Raw genomic sequence first — 20,674 nt, 5'->3', positions numbered from 1 at the left:
CTGGAGAGGGAGATTTCTGAAAAAGGGGCGGCCGCCCCTAAAAGTCCATATAAACTGAGGAAAAGACAAGAAAAGAAAAAATGAAGGCTGAAGGACTCTGAATTGTGCCCTTGAAAATATGGTTTTTAATAATGGGATGCTCTGGGGTTTCTCTCTAATAGTTAAATCTAAGTGTTAAAATATATTTTAGCATGTCTGACTAAGTTCAAAAGATATCAGCGATTTAAGGAATGGATTTGTACTTAAGCTGTTTTAATTATCTCCTTCTCTTGGGTTTTTAGTCAGTAGTGGTTATCTTTACTTTCTCCCTAATTGTAGTTCCCTTCCCCTATTTCTTTGTAGTTTGTAGTCTAATTAAAAAAGCAATTAAAAAATCCCCTCCGGGGGGCCCAAAAATTAATCACCTGATCAGCTTCCACCACAAGATGGAGATCTGAACCTGTGTCTTGCAGACCCTACTTTGAAGCTCTAACTGCTGCACCACACTGGCTTTCATAGTGTGGCTGTTGTTGAACAGTAGCAAGCAGCCAAGCCTAGTTGAGTCATGAAAGTAAGGTGGTATCAAGTCACCCAGAGGGTGCTTCTAGGCCTAGAGTTGTTAACCTCCAGGTGGAACCTTGAGATCCCCCAGAATTACAACTGAACTCCAGACAGCAGAGATCTGTCTCCCTGGAGAAAACGGCTGCTTTGGAGGGTGGACTCTGTGGCATTATATCCAGCAGAGGTCTCTCCCTTCCCAAACCCAGCCTTACTTAGACTTCACCACAAAATCTCTAGGAATTTCCCAGCCTGGCACTGGCAACCCTTGTCAGGCCTGGCCGTAAAGATCCCTCCCCGAAAGAGCAAAATAGGCCTGGAAAGGGCCCTGCCTTTTACTGACAGAACCAGTTAGAAGCCCCCTCCCCGCCGAGAAGGTTTTAAGAGGACAGTGGAGCAGGCAGCAAAAGAGGTAGGGGTGTGAAGCTCAAATTATTTAGCCATTCATACTGCAGGAGGAATCCTCCCCAATCCCAGATCCAGATCTGCTTTTGCTCCCCCCCTGACTATCAGCCAGTCTATCTCTCACTGTCAATGCAGCAGGGCCTGGAGTAGATCCCTGTACAGGATTAACCCACTCAGTCCAGTCCTGGAATGCGAGGGAACCCTGCACTTTCAGCACGTTAAGCAACAAACCACGAGGTAGTCTATACCCTCTCTGGTTTTCAGAACAATTTGCCACCAGAATCTCTTTCAACAGTTCCTGCCTTTCCTAAGGGAAGAGATTCAAGCCCTTAGTTGGCATCTGGGGTTTACACATCAGCAGCTCTACTCAGAGATGCACACTTTACTCTTAATAAAGGTAGCTTAAGTGGTCAGCGTTAGACACAAGATTTAGCCTTGAAGTTCAATTAAACATCAGAAACAATTAGAAATAAGAGTGATCTTTATTCACTACAAAGCACAGTAAACAGACTATTAGAGGATACTGAAAACAATATAAAATCTATGGCTATTTGCCCTAACTACACATTAAGCATCATAGTTACCAATTGAAGTTCAATGGTTCATACAGGTCCATGGTATAACAGTCCAAGTAAGCACCAAGGGATTTTGAATAGAAATCCCATCTTGCACAACCATGTGGTCCAGTTCACAAAGCAGCTCTTTGTTTCCCAAAAGACAGCATTCCAGGTGCAATAAACAGACAATGGCAAGAGGAGAGGAGAGAGCAAGAGCAAGAGAGCAAAAGTGGGGGAGTAGATCTCCCAAAAAAACTCTAAAAAGAAGCTCAAGCACGCTTTGCGCAAAGTTCAGCTGCCTCCTCTAGAGTGGACGGCTTCTGGTGAGGGACCAGAAGCCGTCCATTCTAGAGGAGGCAGCTGAACTTGCACAAAGCCTGTGGCGGCCAGGAGGCAGCTGAACTTGCACAAAGCGTGTGTGAGCCTCAGGAGAGGAGCTTTAAGAGATCTACTCCCCTCAATTGCAACCATTCAAGGTGTGTTGCCTGTGTCAAAGCATGCAAGTAGACTGTGAGGGAGTTTTCTTATTTTAAATAGTGTTAGCCGGGAATTTGGAACCATGACTAAGGGAGGTGAACATTGCTCCCTGGAGGAAGAGGTGTCTCTAATCACTGTTGATGAGGTGGGTGATCGGGACGAATTCTGGGATGCTACAGAGGCTGGAATCCCAGTTGTATGTCCACAACGAGCCCCTTTGTACCAGAGGGAGGTGGAGCATAGCAGAAACGCAGATGACTGGCTGTTTACTGGCTCTGAACACCCCCTGATGTGAGGAGGTATGAGAATTGGGGCCTGCCGCAGCACCATGCCCATTTCCCCTCCTGGATCCCGATGGGAGGCTGGCAACGGAGGGTCTCTGAGCTGACCAGTGCTGAAATCAACTTGGAGCTGTCCACCAGATTGGCTGACAGACGAGATTGCTGCCTTGGTGAGGGACCAGAAGCCGTCCACTCTAGAGGAGGCAACTGGACTTGCGCAAAGCATGCGTGAGCCTCGGGAGAGGAGCTTTGGGAGATCTACTCCCCCAATTGCAGAAAAGCCTTTCTTAAAGCCGCAGCCCAGCGCACTCTACCTGTCAGTGGAGAAGATGAAATCGACTCCTGCTTCGCCTGTCAAGACTCGTGTGGATTCCAAAAGCGGGTTATGCTTTGGGTGTGAATCTCCACACCATAGACGTGCAGCTTGTCCTGTGTGGCAAGCAGGTAAACCATGTTAACCTTGTTTTGTTTCAGGGGCTGATATGACCTCTGTGCCTTGTTCCCTAGTTGAACCTGAGCAGATCCTGGCTAGAAGGGTTATTGTGGCTCTGGGGGAGGGGAGGAAGTTAGGCTTGTCCGAGCAGCTCTATGCTGGTCGCTGACCATGGTCCTGCCCCCCTTGACCCCCCTTTGCCAGCTGCCTTGTCAGCAGAAGCTGCAGCGACAGCTGCTCCCCTTTGCACAGAGAGTGTGGGAGAGGTCAATGATTTTGCTGAGGCTGTCTCCGAGTTCAAGGGTGATGAGAAGTTTCTTGTAGCCCAAAGAGCTGATCTAACCCTTGAGAATTGCTGGTTAAAGTTGATGCGTATTGTGGATGCTTTGTGAGGCTGGGAGAAAGCCAAAATGTCTCTCATAGTAATGGTTTGCAGAACGTGATTGCTGATGCGTTATCAAGGATTCACTGTGACCAAGACCCCTCCTTTACTGTTACTTGAATGGTCTAACCTGATTGTTGCTTTCTGTAACTTGAACTGTGCCTTGAAATGTCTTTGTAAGCTTGTGCCTGAAGTGAAAATGGAAGCTTCATGACGAGAAATGTTTTTTTTGCTGTGCCTTATTATCTGTATTCTTTATGTAATGATGTATTCTGTAAGTGTATACTGACTCTGTTTGTTTTAGTTAGTTGTACCTTCACATGTATGCATGTTCCTGAGGAGTAGGTTAGATGAAAATTGAGGTATCTACCCCGAATTTCCATCTTGAGGGAAAGGGTGTGTAGAAATATTGATTTCTAAAAGTCTCCTGCCTTCTCCTGTGATTACATTCTGATGACAGGCTGTGCCTTATTTCCTGTTCCAAGCCAAATGGTGAGGCCAGATGGCCTGAACAACTTTATAACCCACATTCCTTCACACCTGTATGCTAAAAGCTAGACTGTAAGCCTCCACACTAGGCCTCACATGAGTTTTATCACGTATGCAATGAAGAAAGCTAGATGTTGGGTCACCTGATTGCAGACAGGGCCTTCAAACTTCTAGCCTATCTCCATATGCAGCTATGGCAACCAACAATTGGCCACACACCCCTGCTGCTCGTGATTGGCTGAATGGCCATGGCTAATTATGACTAGATTGGAGTATAATTCCGTTAGTCCCTATAGAAGTGATCTCTCTTGCTCTCTCCTCTCCTCTTGCCATTGTCTGTTTATTGCACCTGGAATGCTGTCTTTTGGGAAACAAAGAGCTGCTTTGTGAACTGGACCACATGGTTGTGCAAGATAAAATTTCTATTCAAAATCCCATGGTGCTTACTTGGACTGTTATACCATGGACCTGTATGAACCATTGAACTTCAATTGGTAACTATGATGCTTAATGTGTAGTTAGGGCAAATAGCCATAGATTTTATATTGTTTTCAGTATCCTCTAATAGTCTGTTTACTATGCTTTGTAGTGAATAAAGATCACTCTTATTTCTAATTGTTTCTGATGTGTAGTTGAACTCCAAGGCTAAATCTTGAGTCTAATGCTGACCACTTAAGCTACCTTGTAAGAGTAAATAGTGGGCATCTCTGAGTAGAGCTGCTGATGTGTAAAATCCAGATTCCAACTAAGGGCTTGAATCTCTAGCCTTGGGAAAGGCAGGAACTGTTGAAAGAGATTCTGGTGGCAAATTGTTCTGAAAACCAGAGAGGGTATAGACTACCTTGTGGTTTGTTGATTAATGTGCTGAAAGTGCAGGGTTCCCTCACATTCCGGGACTGGACTGAGTGGGTTAATCCTGTACAATCCCTTCAACAGCCATTTCAAAAGGTATGGGCGGATTCAACCCTTCCTGAGTCTTTTTTTAAAAACTTTTTGGGGTTTTCCACTGCAGTCCCCTGAGTCTGCAGAGAAACCTATTGGGGTAGAGTGTGTCCTCTGTTTGCAGAAATAAGTATCTGCGTGCAGAGGGAACTGTTGATAATTAGATCTATAGATGATCTGGCCAGTTTGGCTATTAGAATATAAGATCATCCCCGTGTTATATTTTGAAGCCAAAGGAGTAGTCCTGCAATCAGTCCAGCATGCCAAAATGTCAAATGCATACTGAAACATATCTAACTGAATCCCTATCCTGAGCTAAGTGCTTGCATTCTCGGACTTCATTTCAATGAAGGAGACAGGTTTTGCCACAGAGATGAATAAGGGGCTATATCACAGGCAAAGTAGTTCAGTTGTGTACACTGGTGATCACACATTACTGAAATGAAAGGCTTATATGTCTTTTTTCTGAGCAAGTTAGGTATTCTCATAATACATCTATATTAAACATAGGAGTAGTATACATGAAATCTTTCTGTGTCTTTTAAATTTAGGAATTCAATATAGAAATAAGGATCAAAAGGATAATGAAGTTTAACAAAAACGACTATCATTATTGTGTTCACTGCTCAAACACTGTATGACCACTCTGAACAATTCAATTGACCTAACTTTGACTGACTACCATGTCAGCAAATATCAGTGGTATAGAAAGAAGAAGCAATAGAAAAGAAAAGATAGGCTGGGAATTTTCTGAAACATTCCATGAATGAAAACTGCTTTCTTTGACAATTTTACCCTATGCATGTGGAAAGCCGGTAGCATCTGAAGATGTGGTTGGCAGCACTGCTTAACCAAAGAACAGACCAATTAATGGACAGCTTTTCAAATAATTTATTTGAACCCAGTCCAATTAAAATTGTTTAGACTGCTGACTATCACAGATCAGAAGTCCTCACATAATGTACTTTTGCCACAATACTGCAAGATAATAAATGAGGATGAGTTCTTTTATAACTCATTATAATTACAGTTTAGCTACACAAAAGCCTATATATCACCTGAATTTACATTTCAGTTCGAAACGGAAAGGGATGAACAAAAATCTGCCACTCACAGAAAGCCTCTAATCTGAAGGAGAACAGAAATATTTTCTTCATGTGTTCACTTAAGCTTTGAAGTGATAAATTAGAAATAGAACGAATCTCTACACCACATTTCTTGTTACAACTACTGAGAGTACTGTGAATGAGGCATAGTGAGATATTTGCTCCCATTTCAAACTGTGTGTTAACTTAGAACAGGTGGGAAAGCAAAACATACAGGATGTAAAAATACATTTGTCTAAATTATATTGGAGAGATGTAGAACTTTTTCAAAAAAAGCTTATAATAATGACAAAGCTAGGCAAATAGATTAAATCTTGGCTACACACGCTTTTCTCTTTTTTAAATTGTTTTTTTCATTTTTTAAAAAAAATTATAAACATAAATGTAAAAGATACACACAGACAAATACAACTCTATCCCTCTTGAGTATATTCGTGGAAAGAAAACTTTTAAAAAGGATCAATTGCTGTGTGTCAGGAAATAACATTTGTACTACGGGATGAGCTTTGGGGCTGCTACTTGGGGCTCTTTGCCTTCCCCCAGCCTTTGGGAGTCTATCCTCTAGAAGTTTAGGAAGTTGTGTAAAACCAGTTTGTATAGGTGAGCTTTGACAGCCTGTGACTAGTAGAATTTTCCTGACTTGAAATATATGGCTGGAAGGTATGTATGCAGTTATAAGAAAAGTTCTTTTTGTCTTTTTTTTTTAAAAAATCAGATTTTAGATTGAAGATTCTGCTTTTAGGTTTATAAGTCTCTTTGACAGGGTTGCCAGCTCCAGCGTAGGAAACTCACGGAAATTTGGGGGCAGTGCCTGGAGATAAAGTGGAGTTTCTGGGGAAGGAGCTCAGCAGGGATGTCATGCCATAGTGACTGTTCTACGAAGCAGCCATTTCCTCCAGGGAAAATGTTCTCTGTCATCTGGTGATCAGTTGTGATTCCAGGAGAACTCCAAGTACCACCAGGAGGTTGGGAACCCTACTTTTTCAGTCCTGCTTTGCAGGAGAAATGTGTGATAAAAATATTTTGGAATCACTCAGTATTTTAGAATCAGGAGCACTTATTCTCACGAACACAAAGTTAAACTAAGAGTTATGGGTTCACTATCCCATATTCAGTAGGTTGTGATTAAATCACTAGGCCTGCTTTTGATCCATGCACCATTTGCATGACAATATGTCCCTTATTCCAATTTGCAGTTCGTTATAACATCTGAATGTAGCCTGTGTGCGTACTTCAGCTGCATGTAAAGTTCAGAAAGGAGACGAGGCCTTGTCACCCAGTCTTTTCCATGATCTTCTGGATAATTTTTACAAAGTACACCAAAGAGATCCTAGTCCTACAAGTTTTGGGAGAGACAGTTCTACTGTACCATGCTCGTCTCTGTATTGTTTCAGTTATGCTGGTATGATTTTACTTGATCTCAATAGGGATGTGCAACCCCCCCCCCCCCCGGTATATTTTGGGTTTGGGGGACCTGGCAACCCTAGACATTTCCCTTAAATATAAAAGCTCCTTAAATAAGATCCAAGAAAAACCCATTGTCTTGATAATTCATTTCATTTTCCCCATCAAGTCGGATCAAATATAAACATTAACCAAGTCATAATGCCTAATCCAAACATTAGAAGGATAAATGTTTGTTAAAACTGCAATTACAGTTTCATAAATGTACTGTACTGTGCAGTAATTTTAATTAGTTTGGTATGCACATATAAAAATAGCCCCCTTCTTTCAACATTTTACTGGAATTCAGTAGTACATTAATTCCTATCTGTGACATGGTACCCACATTATATTCTAATACCACTTCTTTAAACAGAGTAATAAATTATGAACTTATTTAATAAAGCACTCCTTTAAAAATGAAAAACAACACCTTACACTAGCATGTCAATCAAATTTAATATAGTAAGCACAACATATTATTTCTAATTTTTGTTAACTGAAAGATGGTGATAAAGGTAATAGAATAAACTTTGCTATATTACTGTTTTAAAGCTGGGAAGAATACTTGCATCTCCATATAGCTAAAAATGTGTGTATGTGTGGGGGACATATAAAATTTCTCCACAGATTTTAAATTGGAGTCCACTTAAACATGACAAATAGAGGCTATTACTTAAGAACACAGCATTCCATTTCAATGTAAGTGTACATAATTGCAGCAATTTATGGCTTTGCCTTTCTGCACTTATGCGGGTTTGGGTCTCGTCCCGAACAACTTGTATGCATCTATATCACCAAAGAACTTCTGTTATCATTTGTCTTGAATCTCAGACTGAAATGTCTGCAGTATTTATGCTAAAGTCTTCCCCCTCCCTTTTAAAAATTCTCTAACAGTTCTATTATTTCAACTTCCATATTCTTATGCTGCATATGTATATTTTTAAAAAAGTAAACATCTCCAAGACAGCATGTATGAAAACAATCAGCATGCAGCTTTATCTTACCAACGGCCTGAGTTCTGGATGAGTCAGAATGTATCCATTGTTTGTGATTGCAAATGCATATCCATGAATACCTAACTGTAAAAAAATATAGGAGGAAAGAACCTGAATTAGCATGGTGTCACCTAAGCAAGAGACAAACACTTGAGTACTCACAAAAGAATCAATGGGAGTTCCACAAGAGCACTGTCATACTTTTGTGTTCATTCCATTCATTTCAACAAGGGGTTGTGCAGGAGAACTTATCAACAGACTATGTGTTTTGTCATTTACACCTTAAACTAGTATTTAGAACTCATTTATTTATTGAGTGAATCTCCATCCCACTTTGATAACCAGGGTTGCCAGGTCCTCAACCAAGTGGGCAGGGGATGGGGGTGCACTTACCGGGAGGGAAGGAAGAAGAAGCAGGAAATAAACATAACGTGCCTATGTCACTTCGGGGTAATGTAGGAATGTCAGGGGGCAGTGCTCTGGTTTGTGGGCAAAACTCTATGGTAGAATTAGCTTCAAACCATAGAGTTTTGCCCAAAAACTAGAGCGTCATCCCCCGAGGTCATTGACATGCCTATGTCACTTCTGGGTGACATAGGTACATTGTATTTACTTTCAGTTTCTTGCCTGTTTGGGGGGGGGCTTCCCCCAGTTTCTGATAGCCCTAAACAGGGGGAGAGTCTCCAAACTGAGGGATCCCCTGGCCCCAACTGGGGACTTTTATTCCTATTGACAACCACACAGAGAGAACACACCATTCTGATTGGGTTTTTTTTTAAAAAAAACAAAAACAAAACATCGGTAGCATGACTAGAATTTAAAGACACACATGCATGGACAGAGACAGTGAAGACGTATCTGACATAAGTCTTGCATAAGTCAAAAATCTTGTGGAAACCCAAAATCCAGCTTTGCAAGACCCCATGCTATCAGTGAGGCTGTCTTCTGTCCTAAAACAGTCACATTTGGATGTACCGTTGTCTCAGAATCAGGCCATTAATTTACTTGAAAGATAGTTTCAGAGGGGATGTAATCTTCTCTCTGAAAGCTTGTAAAATGCATGGGAAAACAAATGCTCTATCTTCAAACTACTACATTTCCACATTACATGGATCTAATTCTACACACACAAAGGGAAGAGATTTCTAATTCAGAGGCTCATGCAATTTCCAGTTTGAAATAATCTGAGAGCAATGCAGTGTTGCATTAGGCCTACAAGTACACATATAATCAAATTTAGCACTGTACTGATTTCAATAACAATCCTCCCCCTTTTGACAATGCTCCACTTACACAGCTGACTGCACTCATTGATTGCAATAAATGTACCTCCAAATCACTGATGTGTAGTCATTAAAATATTCCTTTGTGAAAACCTGCTGCTGATAGCTTTGGCAGATGTTATGCACAACACAGTTTTACCACAGGGAAGGCAGACTAAATACAGAAAATAGTTTAAAACTCATTGTTTTTTGCAGAGGATTATCAGATGGGTTAGCCACAACTATTTTCTAGCATTTTGTGCCTTTCCCCATAAGCAACTGTGACTGTTCACAAGGATTTCTCTAGCCTAAACGTCACAATGCAATTAAACTAAAGAGTACCCTGTTGAGATAAGTCCCATTTTATAATGATGATGCCATTGTATATGACACCATGGAAACTGTATCTGTAAATTTAATGATGACACAAAGTGATTGCTTGCTGTGTTCTTCCCACCCGCTCCTGTTTCCCAGAAAGTTCATTTCTAACATACTAAAGAACATAATTAGGTACATAATGGTGTGAAGGCCATGGTCATCATGTCTACAGGCAAGAAACAGCCTTTCCAGTCTAGAGTGCTACATTCTATTGTCCATCCCCACCAGGGGTCGTTTCGTAGAAAAAGAGCTAGGGGAACTCATTAGCATAACTCATTAGCATATGCCACACCCCCTGACATCACCGGAAGTGTGTCATAAGGCCACACCCCCTGACATCACCAGAAGTGTATCAGAAGCCCACCCCCCCCGCCTCCAACGGTCCCGCCCGCCGTCGGCCTTGCAGCTCCACTGCCGAGCCCCATGAGGGGCCCGGCGGTGGACCTGCAAGGCCGGCGGGAGTGCAAGGAAGCCCCGCAAAGGACCTCCCTGGCCCCAGGCAGGCAGGGGTGGGGAGAGGTAGGGAGGAAGGAACTTACCCTCCCTCTTCTCCTGCCTCCTCCTGGCTGAATGAGGGCCGGAAGCGGGGTGGCCGGAAGCAGGGGGCGGGGCTTCATCATGTGCCCCGCCCCCGTACCTCACCCAGGGGAACTGCGATCCCCCGCGATCCCCCCGAAATGACCTCTGATCCCCACACTACATTTTTAATTCATGTAACCAGATCATCCCCCAAGATATGTATTTAACAAATTTCTACCCTGTGTTTTTCCTTTAACAAAGGACTCTAGAATAACAATACCAACATGATTTTCAGAATTATATACACACACACACATGAAGAATGAAACCAGCATTTACATTTTCAGTTCTCTTCAAAGATCTGAACAATTCAGTTTTGCAACCCTTCCTGAAAGCCAGAGGGACAGGTACCTTCTTAACTGCCTCCATAAGTCTTTTTTCAAAATGTGGGGGAATCCACAGTGAGAATCCTAAATTGGGCAAAGTTCTAATAAATCTACAGGAAATAATAACTAAAAGACCTTGGTGTGAAGAATGGAACTGGCACACTGGTTTGTATTGGGAGAAATAGATCTTCATGTCAGATAACAATGGGCTTTAAAATGAAAACAGACACCTTGAATTAGACCCAGAAATGAATAGCGGAAATAATGTCATATCACATGTAGAAAATGGCTAGTCCCAGTTAACTAATGGGCTGCTACCGAAGCACCATCCTTATCAACAACAATCTCAGTCTTTTCTGGATTACACTCCACAATACAGTCACCTGGTTCAGTACAGAAAGATGAGCTTCTGGAGGCTTATTCAAAGAGATGCATAGCTGGGTGTCATCAGCATATTTATAACAACCTACTCCAAAGCATTTTTTGCTCTCAGTTAAGGGCCACGGTGGCTCAGAGGTTAAGACACTGAGCTGCAGACCAGAAGGTCTGTAGTTCAGCAGTTCAAGACCCTAGAATCACATGACAGAGTGAGCTCCTGTCTCTGGCCCCAGCTCCTGCCAACCTAGCAGTTCGAAAGCAAGAATTTGCAAGTAGATAAATAGGTACCACTTTGGTGGGAAGGTAACAGCCTTCTGTGCACTTTGGCATTTAATCATGCTAGCCACATGACCACAGAAACGTCTTTGGACAGCGCTGGCTCTTCGGCTTGGAAACGGAGATAAGCATCACCCCCTAGAGTCGGATTCGACTGGTTTTGGAGCAAGGGAAACCTTTACCTTTACCTAAGGATCTTACATACATATCAGAAAACATGGGTGATAATATAGAGAGCGTTGGAGTTCCATGGGGCAAATCCTCAGATCCAGAGTTTTCCACAGCAATCTTTTGTACTCAGCCCAACTGAGCCTAAACCAGCTGAGCATTAATTGGGAGCTGATGTGCAAGATTTTATCAGTGAAGACTCATACAAAAAAGTTACCAGTAACAGCCAAATTATTATTAGTTATTATTAATTTGGAACTCAAACTCTGGAATGGTTAAATGCCAAATTATCCTAAATAATTGTGCTTGATGTGATTTATGCAAAAGTAATATGGGATTTGAACCTCAGTTTGCCAGATGCTAGTCCAGCCACTCTACCCATTACACCATCCTGGATCTACTATATACTGATTAAAGAGTAATCCTGAATAGATCTACTGAGAAGTAAGCCAGACTTTACTCAATGGGTCTTACTTCTAGGAAAGTGTTCTTCTTACTTCTAGGAAAGTGTTCTTAGGCTTGCTGCCTTAAGAGACTATGTAAGAACTAACCATTTCTGTCAAATCATTGTCCTTTTTTCAGGCTCAATTTGAACTTAATAGAAGTTTTGCTTGATATCATAATTATTCGGTCCTGATGGCCTAAAATTCATCATCCTACAAAAGTGTTTCATTTCAAAGAACAATTTGAATCTCACTCAGAAACCTGGATAATAAATTAAACTGTCCAACCAAAATCACAGCAGTAAACATAGCATAATAATCTTTTTTAAAAACTGAACTTATTTTGAAATCAGAACGAATCTCACATAACAGTGAAATAGAATGGAGGGAGCTCTGTATTGTTTTCTTGTAGTAGAAAATGTGTTCCATGTTTTGAGCATGAGAAAGCTTTACAATCAGTAGAATGCATTAGTTGCCAAGCAACTAATACACTATTCAACATGGTATTGAAATGGATATAACAGTGAGAATTGAAGGCTTGTCTTGCACAAGGAAGTTCCCCAGTTTCTATGGACTCTCTCTACTGCAGCCTCATACCACATCCTGCAGAATTCCCAAGGGTCTCCGCCCAGCCCACTAAAGGTGGGATTTCAGGGGGTGCAGGGTTTGTGATACCACAATATGATTCAGATATCTTTTTCAAGATTTTGTTTCACATTCTGTAGACAAGGCTCATATTATCTTGTTGGACAATATATAGTTTGCATGATATAAACATATTTTAATTCTCCTTCAATACGGTGAACTAGTAATCAAATGTTATTTACCTTGTATTTTGGAATAGTCTTTAATAGTTCTTTCACAGGAACATCTGTGCCGACAACTCCCAGAAGAATGCCTTTCGCTCTCTATTTTAAAAGATTTTTTTTAAAAAAGCAGATTAGTTTGAAAACAGTCAGAGCAGTGCATTCAATAAATAATTATTTCCCACATTTATTAAAACTGCACGGAAGAGTGCAGGTAACTATATAATTCTTCCTACTACTGGAAAAGCTATTATTGGTGACTGTAGCTGATCTGGCTGATTAAGCATACATGTAAAATCAACAGTCATCGTCTTTTCCTTACCCAGGAAACAAAATCAGAAATGGCGTGCAAAGTGACAGTTCATAAAGATACTTTCAATTAAACACTGTGACTTGGGAAACCATACTAGGCAAAATGTCTCAAAAGGATGACATCTTTTTTCCCAAGTCTCCTGCTAGAAAAATAATGGGGATGTGAATGTAAATGAAATATAAATACTTTGTGAAGGGTTAAAAAAAACTTTAAAAACAGATCCAGCACATACCACTAATGAAATATGTCATTGTTTTTGCTGGATCTATATACAAGCTTTAGTCTTGAGGTTGGGGGTGGGGGGAGATACAGAGATTTATTCCAATCCAAAGAAGTACACATGATGTACTAGGCTTCTATGTGCATGGAGACATAGTACCTCAATGTACAATGGGCACCATGGTGCTTGCCAACACATTACCTGGTACCCACCAAATGTTTTTAGTAAGCAGACAGAACCTGGTGTGGTTTTGTCCAGCAGGGAATCTGATTGATCTCTGAAGATGTGATTGGCAGTACAGACTTTTACAAATGCTGCTTTGGCAACAGCTGCCACTACAGCTTAAATACACTGTGTATTTGAAAACAGTATGTGCATTTTAAAAGCCATCGTGTTAAACAGATCTTCTGCCTGAAATGCTGAAGAATTACTATTAAAATTATGCATGACCTAACTTCTTGATGTTTTCTGTTTGGCTCCACCTCCTGCAGCAGCCATTTTGTGGATGTACCCATGTGTCAGAATTCCAAAGATGTCCACAGGCTCAAAAAGGCTGGGGACCCCTGGTGTACATAGTTTCCTGTATGGAATTGCCATGGAAATATCCCTTGGAATCCCATTGGCTTTAACTACCTGTACTAGCACAGCAGCCTTGTGTGCCATTCCAAGTAAAATTTATAGTTGTTAAATCCCATTGATGTCAACAGCTTTCAGGTATATACACACCTGCTTACCTGAAATACATGCTATTTAAAAATGTAGGAAGCTTGAATGTAAAGTATGAAAAACATAGAAATCTTGAACGTAGAATATGAAATAGGAAGTTTGAATGTAAAGAAAGCTTGAACATGAAGGACCTTTGCCTTTTTATTCCAGCTGGATGCTCAGTTTTCAGCTGTTTGTATTTAAATGTGTAAGCTATTTATTTTATCCTACTAGCAAATGCAAATGTGCATGGGAAATGCAGGAGGGAAACCTTAACTGTCAAGCAAGATACAATTTCATTAAAACACATATGTGCTGCTTCTAAAACTTCCATTTTGTAGCACATGGCTGGCATACAACATGCGTACTTACAGTCTCATTTTGCTTACTAAATACTGGCATGGCAACAGTGGTCATCAAAACCAATCCCTGATCGTCAGCAAGCTATGTTTAAAAAATAAGAATAAATATTAAAACAGAGAAAATTAAGAGCATTATCAGATCAAAATTAAGAAAGCATCCAAGTAAGTTCTCTTCTGATTAATGGACATGATGCCATTCAGGAACCCATAACAACCTATATCTTATTACCATGACATGTACCTCAGGTGGTAACTCCTAAACATAGCTTATGTCTACAGACAATTTACAGTAAGAGAAATATATCCTTAAGATATTTTTGCTCATCTGTTGGATGCACCTGGAAAACGTATATATTCACACAAACCTATCAATTTTCTGGACATTTTTGGTTTCTAATGGTATGCTATTTGTACAGTCCATATCCTTTCATTTCATACACTGAGGTAATATTTATTGACCTCAAAGCTAGCCCACACATTACACTAGTATAATTTTTAAAAGCTGCATTAATGCCAGCAACATCCTGTGTGAAAAGAATGTTTTCCATAACCTTCAGTTTTCTGTGCAACTTAATTACAGATCACAGAAGATGATGAAACTGTCCTCTGAGAACTCCTAGCTCTCACTCTGCATTGCTCATGCAAACACAAATGTCGGGCAGATCCCTGGTGATCTGAACCATCCTTCTATTGTCTGAACCATCCTTCTAACTCCCACAGTACTTTCACACTGCCAGATTCAGTTCCACATCCACACAGCAGTTGGGCAAATTCAAGCAACGTTGCCATTAAACAAGTGGCAACACATACTGAGATTGTGACCAGGACACAGAATTAGAGAGAAGCCTCATTGAAGATTTGTACTGCACCAATACAGAGCCAATTTACGATACTGTGGAATCGTTTCTAAAAGAATGTAAGATGGCATATTTGTATGACCAGTTTATGTCTCAGCGCAGTGCCAGCTTTGTGTTTGCCAGACAGTGGGAGTTGTGCCCTCAGTGGTTAATACATTCTTATGGAACACCTACTCATACAAAGAAAAAGTGTTTTATTACACGATATACTGACCATTTACAAGTGCCACATACAATATGCTTATTGTTAGCTGTAGTAATATATCAAATATTGAGGCATACAGGGGGAATAAAAGTGCATTTGGGAATGTTTATTCTCTTGAGATTTTCCTCCCCACACAATCTTATACATGTCATGTTTTCTTTAGGTCACTCATTCCCCTGGGCTCTTTTCTTATTTCCCCCCAGCAGGTATACCTGGCTAAGTATAACATTTAAAATAGCATTCAAATTAGGACTGAGAGGCCCAGCTGAAGGGGTGGCTGTTCCTTCTAAGTACAGCAGCAGAATCTGAAGGAATACAACAATGGAGACAGTGGAATAAAGTATGAATCCAGTGGAACCTTTAAGACAAAGTTTTATTCAAGGTATAAGCTTTTGTGTGCATGCACTGGACTCAAACTTTGTTCTGTTGTTCGAGACCAACACGGCTACCCACATGAATCTATCAACAATGGAGCCAGACAGTGTAAACATGTGTGCAAAGTCTGACAGATGTGCCAATGCAGAGATGCAGAGATGTCGAACTCATTTGTTATGAGGGCCAGATCTGACTTTGTTGGGCCGGGCCATGTGTGCCATAAAATGTAATGACAGGTACCGGAGATATAAACCAGGGCTCTAGTCGGGGGGGAGCTCTCAGGTACGGAGCTCCGGAAGAGAACCTCTAGGGGGCGGGGCGGTCACGTGGTGAAGCCCCGCCCCCTTCTTTACCCCGCCCTCTGCTTCGATCCTCATTCCGTTTGGGAATGAGGATGAAGCAGGAGGGTAAGTAGCCGGGCCTTCTGACACACTTCCGGTGATGTCAGGGGGTGTGGCCTTCTGTCACTTCCGGTGATGTCAGGGGGCATGGCATATGCAAATAAGTTATGCTAATGAGTTATGCTAATGAGCTCCGGCAGCTCTTTTTCTACAACAAGACCCCTGATATAAACTATAAAAAGGATAGCAACTGGAGAGCTCCAAGTTGGTGTATCCTCACTGTAAGACCCCATAGACTAGAAGGGGGGTGCAAAGAAAAACCCATATAGGTAGAGAGCCAGCAGTGCAGGACTTGGCAGGTGCTCCCATACTGCTTGACTGTTGCAGATGAGGTTGTTCCGCCATGCTGAAACCACAATTGGAGTGGCTCCGTCTGCTCCCCCTGAGCAGTCTCCTGTTCCCTCCCTTGTACTAGATGCTTGTGGGCTGCATAAGAGCCCTGGATGGGTTGGTTCTAGCCCCTGGCCCTTATGTTTGGCACCCCTGTGCTAACAGGTGAGTGTATGTGACTACCCAATGTCCTGCATACCTCCTGTTTGAACTTGTCCTATACTTTCTTAGGAGAAATTGTCCTATACTTTGAGATTGCCCACAAACTACTGTTCAGTTCATTCCCTGCCAGTAAGAGTATGAGACTCCTCAAAATATGACATCACATTAAACACAGAAAGTCAAAATTCTGTGAAAAATATTGTTAACTAGCAAGATAAAATATTTTGTTGTTGTTCTTACAAATAACTACTAAGGGGAGTTCTGAGCACAGCGATTATCTATATACTATTAGCGACCCATGGCCCACATATGTGGATAGCTAAATCTGCAGATTGGGGCCAAACAGATCTTTCATCAAACTTGGGGCACTCCCCAGATTTTCAGAAAAATCTGACTTAAAAAAACAGTGTGTGTGTGGGGGTTAAATTTCCACCCAAATAAAAAAAGCATTCTCTGCACAAGCAGAGAGAACACACCTACCTCATGGGGCCTGGCAGGTAGGGAGCTGCGCCGGGCCCAGCATTCACAGCACAGCAGGCCAGGAGCTGCACTGGACCCAATGATGGAGGCACAGCAGGCTGTGAGGTGTGCTGTGCCTGGTGGTGGCAACCCAGGAGCCATGCTGCACCTAGCAGCATGGTAGTCTAGGAGCTGCACTAGGCCTGGCAGTGGTGCTGCAGCCTAGCAGCTGCACTGGAGGCTTAGCAGCACAGGAGTTATGCTGCACCCAGTGGTTGGAGGTACAGCAGTACAGGAGCAGCACTGCACCTGGTGTGGTGGTGCAGTGGCTCAGGAACTGCGCTGGACCTGACAGCAACACAAAAGCTCAGGAGCTGTGCTGGGCCTAGTGTTGGCAGCACAGAAGCATGAGAGCTGAGCTGAGCCCAGTGGCAACACAGCATGACAACTAAGAAAGCGACAGCAGGTGGGGTGTATGTGATCCCCCTTCCTGCAACTTCCAGTACCCCCCCACCAAGCCAGTAGCCTATCATCCACCTGTTGGAAGGTATGTAGGAAGAGCAGCAAAGGTGGGGGTGAATGGGAAGGGTGTGGGGATAGTGGAATGTCAAGGATGGGGTTAAATAGGGAGAGCAGAAAAGGTGGGAGTGATAGAATTGCCAAGGGAGGTTGTGGAGTGCCAAGGGTAGGGGGGTAGACAGGGAGAGCTGCAAAGGTGGGGGTCAGTGGAGTGCAAAGGGTGGTGGATAGGTGGGGGTGAGTGAATGCCAAGGGTGGGGGATAGATAGGGAGATTTGCAAGGGTGAGGGTAAGTGGAGTGCCAAAAGTGGTGAGGAGTAGGTGAGGAGACCTGAAAAAATGAATGAAATGCCACAGGTGGGTGGGTGGTAGGTGGGAAAAGCAGCAAAGGTTGGGTAGACTGATGGAGAAAAGGTGGGGGGCAAAAGAGATGCAGCAGACACAGATAAGGGGAATGGGGGAAGGAGTGAAATAGGGGGTAGGTTGACAATGAAGGGGAGAGGTAGATTGACAGAGAAGGGCTGGGGGTAAAAGAGATGGGGGTAGGTTGACAGATAAAGAGGAATAAAGAGAGAGAAGATTGAGGAAAAGGAGCAAAAGGGTAGAAAGCAAAGAGGAGGAAGGGACGTGTAATGATTCCATGTTTTGGTGTGTGTGTCTTTAAATGTTGTTTGACTGCAGAAATGTAAGAGGAGCAATAGAGGGAGCTAAATATGATTTGATGGGCTGATGACTGAGAGTGTGGGAGGAGATGTTCTGAGTGGAATCTGTGTGTGTGTCTTTTGAGAGCGAAGTGTGGAAGAGCTTTGAAGAGAGTCTGTGTGATTCTAAAAGTTTTGTGAGAGAGTCTATATGGCAAAAAAACAAGTTGTGTCTAAACAGTGTGGTTAGACAAATGTTTTATCTTGTGTGCCTAAAACAAGAATCTTCACCAGTGTGGCTATATCTCTCCTTATATATAATTGAATAGTGGGTGCCAAAGTTCTAATTCTAAAATGCACTCCCTTAGTGTATGGCTGATGGCACTGCTCCTCAGCATATATCACCACCAATCAGAAGGCAAAGCCCGGGTCCCGCCCACACCACAACTGCTGCGACAACCTGGTCTTTTGCATATGGAAGCTGATTGGACTTCAGTCCATTCCACACCTCAAACTCTCCCCCCCCCGCAAGGCAGTTGGAATTTTCAGTTGCATAACATACCTCATAGGGGAGAGGAGAATGGGTAACAATGGTTACCACTCTCCAGGTGAGGGCTACAGATAACTCAAACATACAAATGCTCTTCAGGTAGCAGAGATCAGTCCCTCTGGAGAAAACAGTGGACTCTGTCATTAAACCCTGCTGAGGTCACCACAGGAAACTGACACTGTTTGCCCAAAGCCAGAGCACCCTCCCAGAGCCTCTTTCTAGATCCCGTTGTATTTATTTCCACAACGGGCATTATTTCTAGTACATATATATATGAGAGAGAGAGAGACAATATACTGAGTGTATAAGCCTGTCAGAGTGAAGTCTGAGAGACTGTTTGTAACACCAAGTTTAGCCAGTTATATTTACCAGTTCATTCTTTTTTCCCAGTAACAGACCAAAATAACCAGAAACCTATTTTGTTTTTTATTAAATAAATCAATTTTTGTTTTAAAAACATCCCAGAAATCAGTGCAGTGCTTCCTCAGGGCCACATAGTCCCTGAGGTGCCCAGATCCTAGGTGATACTACCAAAAGAGAGAGAATTGGAATTTTAATTCCTGGTGGCAGCAGAAAGCTACCAAGTTTATGTACTCCATGAGTGTTTAAAGGTAAAACCATCTCCCCTATAAGCAAGCAAGTCACAGGATACATCCTCTGCTAGTTTCTTGTGGGTCTCCACTTGTATTTCAAAATTCAAAATTGTTTTGTAAAATGGGATTAGGTATAAGATTATTAATTATATATTGGTATCTGAAACCGTTTTCTGTTCTACAGAAATGTATGTTTACTTAGATTATTGCAGTGAAATCTTTACTCCTTTGAATTTCTGTCATCTTGAAAAGTTATAAAGTGTGTATAGAAATATTATTTACTAAATTAAGAAAGAAACCAGGCTTCAGTCAGCTACTTCTCAGGCTTCGCACAGGACCAGAATCTGAAAGGAAGGACATGGGTTCTAAGAGCAGCCATTTTCCGTAAAACTGATGAAGATGTTGTCATTGTATCTCAGGTAGAGGAAGGGGGAGGGGTCAACCTCTACTTACTGTGTCCCCCAGTGTACTTGATATTTCATCAGTTCAGGTCTGGTGGGTGGAGAGGTGGTGTTGCAGTAATCTGTAAGGACTTTGTCCCTTTAGCATGGTGCACCATTCAGGAGACTTGCAGTTTTGAGGCCATGTACCTAATGTTGGGAATGAGAGACCCGATTGGTATTCTCTTGGTGAACTGCCAACCCCACTGCTGACAAAAAATGGTCTTGGGACTGAGGCTAGTTTCCTGGGTGATTTCAACATTCAGGCCAAGGCTTTATTGTGCACCTCAGGATTTCATGGTCTCCATGACAACCATGGGCCTGTTGCATGTAATAACTGGTCCTACACATTTTGCATCTTGATCTGTTTGTTTGTTTTTCCTATTGGGAAGAATGAATGTGATCTGAAGGTGAGGGAATTAATGATGGTTCCTTTGTCATGGACAGATCACTATTTGTTTGGGTTTAGACGTATAGGAATACCAAGGCTCTGCAGGGGTGAGGGATCTAGAAAATTGTCTGCCTGAGAACCTGATGGATCTGAATGGCTTTTCTGACAGGTCTAGGGGATTTTCCTGTTGTTATGGCTGGTGCTTCTGTTGATGAAATAACCCAGGCAGGTGACACAATTGCTCTCAGGTGCCCTCTCTCAAATGTTAGAGCCCAGGTGGCCCTCGAGTGCACTGAGTGGTTGTATTCAATGAAAATACAAGAGAGATGACTAGAGCAACCGTGGAGAGAGACAAATCTGATAAAATACGGGTGAAAGCTCATTTTGAAGTGTACTTCATAATGGTTATGAGAGCAGAGAAACAATACTTTCTCACTGCCTTTGCATTTGCACAGTGTAGGCCAGAACGTCTGCAGGTGGTCAGA

The 20,674-nt window shown here is 42.2% G+C and overlaps 1 protein-coding gene across 1 annotated transcript in view; it reads right to left on the bottom strand.

The window, feature by feature from the left end:
- CACNA2D3 (calcium channel, voltage-dependent, alpha 2/delta subunit 3) overlaps nt 1-20,674 on the bottom strand; it is an 855,054-nt gene that overhangs the window by 212,914 nt on the left and 621,466 nt on the right. Inside the window, exons 15-17 of the mRNA XM_015410013.1 lie at nt 14,277-14,348; nt 12,688-12,768; nt 8,060-8,134 (exon numbers count right to left, since the gene is read on the bottom strand). Coding sequence (XP_015265499.1) covers nt 8,060-8,134; nt 12,688-12,768; nt 14,277-14,348 — 228 coding nt within the window. The remainder of the gene's footprint in view (nt 1-8,059; nt 8,135-12,687; nt 12,769-14,276; nt 14,349-20,674) is intronic.

This window comes from Gekko japonicus, unplaced genomic scaffold, assembly GCF_001447785.1.
Source record: "Gekko japonicus isolate JY-2015 unplaced genomic scaffold, Gekko_japonicus_V1.1 scaffold160, whole genome shotgun sequence".
NCBI lineage: Eukaryota > Metazoa > Chordata > Lepidosauria > Squamata > Gekkonidae > Gekko > Gekko japonicus.
Note: the sequence above shows the minus strand (reverse complement) of the source record. Positions and strands in the feature narration are given on the sequence as shown.